The sequence below is a fragment of the Copadichromis virginalis genome, linkage group LG3 (assembly GCF_057382275.1).
Source record: "Copadichromis virginalis isolate Kocher_CV1m ecotype Utaka linkage group LG3, C_Virginalis_male_GT1.1, whole genome shotgun sequence".
In the NCBI taxonomy this organism is placed as follows: Eukaryota; Metazoa; Chordata; class Actinopteri; order Cichliformes; family Cichlidae; genus Copadichromis; species Copadichromis virginalis.
Window position 1 is genome coordinate 10,398,927 of NC_140620.1, and position 9,102 is coordinate 10,408,028.

A 9,102-nucleotide genomic window follows, 5' to 3' on the forward strand; every position below is an offset into this window, starting at 1 on the left:
ATGCTGTTCTTTAATGAGAATAAAAAAAAAATAATAAAAATGACCCTTTGAAATAAATACTGTGAGTACCTACACAACATTTATGTTAAAAATATGAAATAATGTGTAAAATAAACGCTGTGATTCATTATTGAAGCGTTTCTCTTTGTTAGATCATCACCTGTTTACGCTCACAACAAAGAAACATTATTATCCTTTCAATTTGACTCCACTGATCACCTGACTGAAACTGTGTGACCGTTACCATGACGACCAGCTGGATCACAAAGTTTCCTCCATCTTCCTGTTTAACCCCTCCTACCGCTCTGTGTGTAAGAATACCAATAAAGTTATTTAAATCTGGATGAGTGTCTGCCTCTGACCACCAGGTGGAGCTAAAGTCACACAGGAGCTGCAAACAAAGAGAGAGTGAGACTGTAGGTGATAGTGATGGGATTTCCGGCTCTTTCGGCTCCCAACGGGCTCTTCAGGTTGTTTTGTTGCTTTAATTAATTTATTATTAACAATAATATAAAATTATGCACAAAAGGAATTACTAACGTTAAAAAAGTGGTTTTATTTATATATGTTTATATATAAATATATGCGGTGGCCCCTACAGACAAAACACGTACAAACTCCAAAACACATTTCTAGCATGAACTGAACTTCCAAAGCAGAGCTACTAGATCACTTAACTTACACAATTGAAAGCATGTGTGTATTGTTTGTGTATTTATACACAGGCACTCATATATATATTCAAATAATAAAAAAAAAAAGTTCATTTACCTGTTATTACCACACACCAAATCCAGTCGTTGGTACTTGCTGGCTTGTGTAGCCACAAGATAACAAAGGCTCAACACTGCGCCCAGCATCCTGGAGCACTTCTGTTGTGTTTTGTACGTGTTTTGAGTTTTTATGTGCTTCAGAGTTCGTACGTGATTTGAAGTTTATATGTGCTTTGTCTGTAGGGGCCACCGTAAATATACTTTTATTTATTCACTCCACATAAAATGTAATAAATAAATCATATAATACAAAAATCAACTATTCACATTTCAACTTTTAACTATTTAAATTTTCAGCTTTTTCCTTTTACAAATTTAAAGTGAAAACAACACAAAACACTGCAAACCACAACACAATTAAATATAAATTAAAATATGAAAACTAAAAGAACATGCATATTCTCTGTCATATGGACCTGCATGAATAAACTTTCTGAATCCTTTATCATCTGCAACTGAAAATAATTGTGGATGATTACTATACCTTTCTAATGTGACCTTGTTGTCCCTGCTCTCTCTCTCTCCCCCCCGCTCTGTTCCTGTGCTACTGAGTGTAACTACCGCCCCTCCCCCCTCTGCCCAGCGTAAAGCACAAGGCTCGTGTGCGGAGTGAAGCGGAAAAAAAGTGCGAGAGAGAGGCTGAGAGAAAGAAAGAAAAAAGAGCCATTTCGTTCGCGAACGACCCATCACTAGTAGGTGAGCTGTGATCATGTGAAGCTCTCAAAGTGTCAGGGTCCTGGGACTGGGCGACCCAGGATCCCTGGGCAGTCATGGACCTGTGTATTATTATTATTATTATGTATTTTTGGTGTCGTTTCCCCTTCTCTGTGCGTGTACATATGTGTGTTTCTCTGTGCTGTGTTAGTCTGTGTCCCACTCATATGTTTAGGCGAGGTATGGGTGTGTATGTCTGCGGGTGTGCCTGGAGGATGGAGCTCGGCCACCTGCAGGCCTGAGGGGTGTGGCCCTGCGGAGGGACTGGCCACACCCGAAGCCACACACCTGCCGCTGATCAGGGCTCGTCGGGGGAGCTACTTAGGAGAGTCTTGGAGCTCCTACCGACGCGGGATCATTGCATGAGACTCCACGTTAGTCACCCTGTCTAGGTTTTGTCTTAAAGTGTATGCCTGCCATTCCTAAGTGTCCTGACAGCTGCCGCTATTGTTTCCCACAGGTGGAGCGTGGAAGGCTTGGGAGAGCAGCGAGCACCGGGGGGTGCTGACACGGGAGCAGAGAGCACGAGGGAGACACGACACGGGAGTCTGGGGAATACACTGGGGTTTATTGTTACTTTCCATCACTGTAAATAAACGCACTGTTTATACACAGAGTACCGCGCCTGGGTCCTCCTTTTCCCCACATCCCCACGGTCTGCCAGCCAGACCGTGACACAAAGGCTCATCTCACTCACTCTGCCCACACTTCTCACTCCTTCTCTGCATGACCACACAAAATATCTCAAATATAATCTTATGATCTTTATCATGAGCAGGTGTGATCTCAGAATCACCCACAGCTGAGTTCTGTGGAAGCATTTTCAGTGACACTGGGCAAACAGAAGCTGCAGGGTCAGTTTTATTGACTGTGAAGTCACCGGGACCAGGATACAGATATCAGTGTTAGCATGTGTGCTTTCTGTCACACCCAGAAAAGACTGAAGTCCATTCTGAGCCTGTAAAACGTCTCTGTCGTTAACACGGTTTTTGAAACAAAGCCCAGAGTCCTTCTGTCCTGAACTGTAGAAGTTAACCATTGATTTTACCCTCTGCCAGGATCAGAGCTTTACTCCACCTGTCTGACTTCTTCATGTGTCTGTGTCACATAAAGTGACTGCTTCTTCTTCTTTGTTTGTCTTTGTGAAGCTTTACATGTAAAAAAGCAGCATCTGCATCGATGCTTCACTTATTTAATGACACTAAATGAATGAAACACATCAAACCTGCAGCTGGTTTAAAGTGTTTTATTGGCTTTGACTGTGATTTTAAATAAATGTGCTGAAAAGCTGAAGTTAAACCATCAGAGAGTAAAAACTAAGATCTTACAGGAAGTCCTGACCTGCTCGGCTGCAGGTTCAGTTTATCAGAGTTTGAGTTTCTGTGTGAAGGTCAAAGTTCAGTCATCACACGAGTGACATGTCATAAAAGTCACCAGGATACTCGTACAAACACTGATCTATAACATAGAAGCAGGCTTTATGTCTGTATTATTCTCTACATACAGACTGTAACACCGACCTGAAACTTTAAACTCGTCACTTAAGAACCAAAATTAAACATTAACAAGTTTATTTTGTTTCTTAGCAAAGTTCACATTTTATTGCTGCTTTGCTGAAGTTTGGTCGAGTCGGGCTGTAAATGATCTGCGACACAGACACACCTTATTGACCCGTCTGCTCACACTTCTCCTCACAGACTTTGATTTAACTCTGTGGATCAGCTGTGACATGGTCACAGTGGGTACTGTAGCCGTCAGCCTCATGTCCCGTCTGAAGCAGTGTGAGAGTGTCAGTAGATGATCAGCAGAGGAAAGTGAAGCTGCTGTGAGCTGATGTCCTGAAGGGCTTTTAAAGAGTCTCTGAGTTTAACAGGAACATGAAGATGTTTGTGGTGTTTGTGATCCTCCTGCACGGTAAGTACACCTTCCTCTCTCTGCTCTCATCATCAGCTTTTCTTTCATCTCTCTCTCTTTAATGTGTTGAAGTGCAGCAGGAGGAGATTTCCATCAAACACTGGATTCTGATTCAGATCAAACTAACAATCCAAAGCAGCAACTTTCAAATCTCTGGATTCTTCTTGGTGCCTTTCAGATGAGCTCGTGTTACAATCAGCTGCTGTGTGTGTTGTTGTGTAGCTGAAGCTCGGACTCACATTTCATATGTGACCAAAGGAAACTTGGTGCTGTGTGACACACTTTAGATTCTCTGCTGCTGCTTTGAACTCTTCAAACTAAAGAGCCAAACTGATGATTGACTGTGCAGCTCTGACATGGCACCAAATGTCCCTGTTATCAGCTGCTGGATGGACGTTATCAGAGCTTTTTAGTGCCACACGGATCACCAGGACAGAACGCCAGGGCTGACATTATGAATGAATTAAGTACACCATTAAATAATTATTTAAAATGAGAAATAATAAATAAATATTTTTGACAAATGTAATTAATTATTTAATGGTGTACTTAATTCATTCATTTTGGCACACTTGACTCCTTCAGGTCTCACCATGAAATAATTTTATCTGTCAACCTCACCCATCAAACCCAGGGGGCGGGGTTAACACTGATCAAGTCAAAACCATTTCTTTGATGTGAGTGAAGTTGGCCTCCCCACCTTCTTCAAAATCCAACAAAAGTGGTATCAAATGTTTGTGCTGCAAAAAATAGGCCCCAAGGATCTGTCAGTTTTTAAGGCCATAAGTTTCACCAGTCTCATTATCAAATCACTTTAATTATTCTTATCTAATGAATCTACTAATGGTGATGTCTGATCTTGAGTAGAGAGGATGAGGAGCACATCGAGGCCTGAAGGAGCCATCATCAAAAGCCAACAATGTTATACTTTATTATTAATTTATTATTATTTAGTTTATTATTATTTTTTATTATTAATATCATGGATAAACCATCTATGATAAGTGCTTTGTTGTTGTTGTTGCTTTGAGGATGGTTGAACAGTTAATGTGAGCTGCAGTTCACCGCGTTGACACTGGGAAACCCACAGCATGCAGTTAATTTGTGCTCTTTTGTTTTGTGTCCTCAGTTTCCCAGCATGCTCTGGCTGTGGAGGTAGAAGGAAATACAGAGGCAGAGTCTGTCCAGCTGCCCTGTCAGCACTCAGGTTTTATACCTGACGACAATCCCACAGTGACTTGGACCCGCAATGATCTCGATCCCACAACCGTCCACGTACGACGAGAAGAAGGAGATGATCTTAAAGGACAAAACCGGCGTTACAGCAGGCGCACGTCGATGAGGCCTGATGCTCTGGACTCTTTAGACTTCAGCCTCACTCTGAGAAAACCACAACTGACCGACAGCGGCAAATATAGCTGCACCCTCAGTGATGGGAGGAAAGAACGGAGACTGACAGATGTACAGCTGCAGGTCAAAGGTCAGCCACAAATCTCAACACCTATGATACCAGGTCAAAGGTCAATACTGTTCAGAGGTCTATGTCTGTTTATCCTCTTATACTACAGTACCCATAATGCAGTTCATGAGTCGTTCTGTGTCACTCACCCAAACTTTAGCAAACTGGAAGAGCTGAACACAAACCTCCCACCAAAACATGGAAATCTGAATCCCGCCTTTGATCACATTCACTGGTCAGACCAATGGTTCAAATGTAAGAATAACTGCATTAGAAGCTACATTTATTTCATCTGCAAGGAGATTATCTTCTGTTTTCTTTCATTCCTGCAGTCTTGTTGGTTCTTTTTCAGGGAAATTCAAAATGTGCTGCATGCTGAGAAGCAATTGTGAACGATACCAGAGTGTGAGATCAAGTAATTCTGACTAAGTGTCTAATTCACATGCCAGAAAACACAGAGTGAAGCACACGTGGAGGTGGTGCCCTCATAGTTCAGTGAAGTCTCTAGAGTCCCCTCTGATCAGAATCAGAATCAGAATCAGAATACTTTATTGATCCCTGGGGGAAATTATTTTTTGTTACAGTGCTCCATTTTAAACCAACAATTGATGAAGTCAATAATCATCAAAGGCATACACAGAAGCAAACTACTGCTTTTTGAACTAGACCACAGCTCAGCCACTGGCCATCGCAAAACTATATACATTCATTTTTACTGTGCAGAAACTGAATATCACACAGTCCATCAGTGATCTTCAGTTCTTTGATTTCAATTTAAATCCTGCATCACAGTTCATCAGAAAGGACACCTGGTTGATCTGCAGTAAAGATGAACTTCAGGATTTTCTTCTGTCTGTACAGCTCATGATGTGCTTTGTTGTTCTCTCAGCTGACAGTGAGGAGGTGGATTCAGGGGTGGAGTCTGTCCAGCTGCCCTGCAAAAGCACACTTCATCTGGCTGAAGATGCTAAAGTGGAGTGGATGGACAGTGGTGATCATAGGGTTCATGTATTTCAAGATGGCCTGGACCAGCCAGTTGAACAGAGTAAGGATTACAGAGGCCGAACAGAGATGTATGCAAACCTGGTGAAAACTGGAGACCTCAGTCTGTTCCTGGACCGCCCCACAGAAAAAGACACAAACATCTACACCTGCACCGTCTACAGCAGGGAGGGAAACATCCTGCTGATGAAACAAGTGAAGCTCTATGTCAGAGGTCAGTGCTGTAGATACATACTGATATCTGAATCAAGTGTTATGAGCAGAGATGGGCAGTAACGCGTTACTTGTAATCAACAATGGATCACATATCGATTGTGGGAGAGAGTATGAGCGTGCAGCATTTAAAGCGTGGAAGTACTGACCTTACTTTGAGTTTGATTCCATAAAAAGTGACAAAAACATTAGTGTCCGTTGTGCGAAAAAAAACCCCTAAACTTCCAAGCAAGCACTGAGTGTGCAACGACGTAATGGGAAACTCACAGAGAAACTCGCGGATTCTTCAACTGACCGCTGCGGCACACCTGCAGCAGGGCAAACCTCCTCCTGCTATACAGGTGAAAATAGAGCAACAGGACCGCTGAGTCTTTGACTTTATTTATTTTCTGCTGTGTTTTACTTGCATCTATTTGAAAGACTGAGTGTAAACACACAAAATATTTTATTTTATGTGCTGGAATGTGTAGAAAATAGGTTTAAATGTTAAACAAAGTTCTTCCAGTCAGTGAATGTTGCATATAATTTAATATTTGCTTGATGCATAAAGTTAAAAGATTAAAACTAATAAAACAAGTTTTAAAAAGAGACTTTTCCATTTGATTACATTTTGTATGATGGATTATGCAGAAAAAGTAGAATTGGGCTGAAAGATCTATCGCTTTATCACCTCTTCAGGTTGTAAATCGTGTTTTTAAAAAGTAACTAAGTAACTTTTTTTCAAGTAACTTGACCAACACTGGTTATGAGTGAGCTAAAAATGAAGAAAGAAATAAAAGAAATGCCACCATCAGAGCATGACAGAAGGTAACACTTGTAACCTAACAACCAATCACAGCAGGGCAACCCTCCAGGTGATCCAATCTAGCAGTCAGTACTAAAGATCCAGCTCAGAGTTCAGGGCAACGTTGGTGGGACATTTCTTCAGATGTGCTGGGTTTTGATTTTTTGTTTCTGTCTTTTCTTATTGACAGAATACAAATCCAACAACATAACAATAATCACACTGGCATGCGTCATTGTTGCGATCATCATTTCTATTCCTGTGGGCTTTTGCTGGGGTGTTCGCAAACATCAATGGTAGAAGACGGCTAAAAAGAAGGTATGTGATTCTGTGTCTCTGTGTGTCTTTAGCAAAAAGCAAACCGCCTCATAGATCAATCAGCTCCAAGTCAGAGAAACACAGGGCAGGGATAGCTCAGTAGGTAGAGTGGTTGATCAGTATGTCCACTGAACGGCTACCCTGAGGTACCGCTGAGCAAGGTGCCATCCCTACACACTGCTTCACTGAGTGAATGAGAAATACTGAGAAAAAAAAGAAGTAATTTCACCACAGGGATCAATAAAGTATACATTACATTAATTAAAGCAGGAGTGAGGAGCTGCTGGTTACACAGCAGAGGAGATGATGGAGGGTCACACTCACATGTGTCTGTCCTTATGCTCTGCTCTGTGTCCTTTCTGTTCTTTAGGCAGTGAAAGTGGAGAGGTCGGTCTTCAGGAGGCCACAGTGGAGTGAAGGCAGTCACTACAAATATGTGATGGTCCACGTGTGTCAGTGAAGCCTAAAGTAGACTGATAAACCAGCCTGTTAGACTGAGATCAAAGCAGTTTGTCTTTAATACTGGATCTCATGCTGTCCACTGGCTGCTTTATGCTTCCTACAGTCCAAAGACATGTTTCTTGTCCTGCAGCAGCTGAGATAAGTTCCTGAAGTTAGCATGTTTACACTGCACTCATGTCACAGTTCAGATCTCAGTTTAACATTTCTATATGATGTTTATTATAAGGTTAGCTGCTGAACTGTGACCAGATGAGAGCATGTTTTTGGGAATATACATATTGGTTTGGTCGTGAGGCCCCTTTGTTGGTGGTACTTACTGGTTTAAACAGCTAACCAATGAAATCAGGTCCACAGCAGGAGCACATGTGGGCCACATTAAAGAAACACTTTATCCTGTATTCGGGAGTGATGATGATAATAATATTAAAGGTGCTGTTTTTATTTTTATCTAATTGGTTTTGTTTGAAAAGGGACCGTGTACGATATTAACACTCTATAACAGAGTTAGCTTAATGCTAATTAGCATCTACATCAGCATCCTTGCCAGGTTACGTGCACTTCTAGCATGTAAAATTTAACGAAGTAGAATTTCCCTGCTCCCAGTGTTTGTGCTCTCCTGCTCCTACATTCCCACCTCCTCTGTCAGCTATTCACATGGTCACGTTAAACTAGCTAACTCTGGCTGTTTCTCAGTATGTGTACTTGTGTTCTTGCCTTGGTCTTTGAATATATGGTAGGAATCCAAAGATTAAGCAGCTCAAAAGATGTTAGTCAAGCTTCACTCTGTGGTTTCATATGTTCAGTGAAGTAATGTGAAAACACAACGGCTGAACTACACACAACGTGCCTGATGATTTAAGAATAGAATAGAATAGAATAATCCTTTAATTGTCCCACAAGGGGAAATTTGGTTGTAACAGCAGCCAGAAAGACACATATACAAACAAACAGTACACAGGGCACAGAACAGAAACATACACAATTTTTCTTACATATTTACATTAAGGACAATGGTTACTATATACAGAGAGTACTGTGCTCATTTAACCAATGACACTTGACAATAAAGTAACTATAACTAAAGTCTGGAGTCTTACTTATGAAAAACTGTGAGCAAAATTAAACTAACATTTCAATAGGAATAAACTTGGAGCAAAAGCCAAAACTATGATCTCTTTGAACTACAACAATACTATGATTAACCTAGAGCAGAGCTATGATAGATGCTGTGTGCTGTGAATTCACTCTAAAGTAAGAGTCCATTTAGAAAGAAAAAAAAAAAAAAAAAAAAAAAAAATAAAGTAAGAGTCCATGGATTGAGCCTGAAGGCTGGAGAGTTCGAGGGCTGGGAACCCGATACGGGGTAACAGCCCAGGTGTGCTGGGGGTCTGGTCCGTGTCCGCACATACATCAGCACGCGGGGAAGTGCTTTTGGCCACGTGAGGCCAGTTTCTTCACAGCAC

The 9,102-nt window shown here is 41.4% G+C and overlaps 1 protein-coding gene across 1 annotated transcript; it reads left to right on the top strand.

Annotated features, from left to right (window-relative positions):
* The first annotated feature begins 3,217 nt into the window (after positions 1-3,217).
* On the top strand, positions 3,218-8,716 carry LOC146712707 (butyrophilin-like protein 2). Its single transcript, XM_085452207.1, has 5 exons — positions 3,218-3,401; positions 4,531-4,881; positions 5,750-6,076; positions 7,050-7,177; positions 7,548-8,716. The coding sequence occupies exons 1-4, from the start codon at positions 3,365-3,367 to the stop codon at positions 7,157-7,159; spliced, it is 825 nt and encodes a 274-aa protein (XP_085308333.1). The 5' UTR covers positions 3,218-3,364; the 3' UTR covers positions 7,160-7,177; positions 7,548-8,716.
* Positions 8,717-9,102: the final 386 nt, after the last annotated feature.

Bases quoted from the DNA above. Each gene is read 5' to 3' on its own strand.
- LOC146712707 (XM_085452207.1), top strand. From the start codon at position 3,365: ATGAAGATGTTTGTGGTGTTTGTGATCCTCCTGCACG. The intron at 4,882-5,749 runs GTCAGCCACAAA...TTGTTCTCTCAG, and splicing joins TGTACAGCTGCAGGTCAAAG to CTGACAGTGAGGAGGTGGAT. The intron at 6,077-7,049 runs GTCAGTGCTGTA...TCTTATTGACAG, and splicing joins AGTGAAGCTCTATGTCAGAG to AATACAAATCCAACAACATA.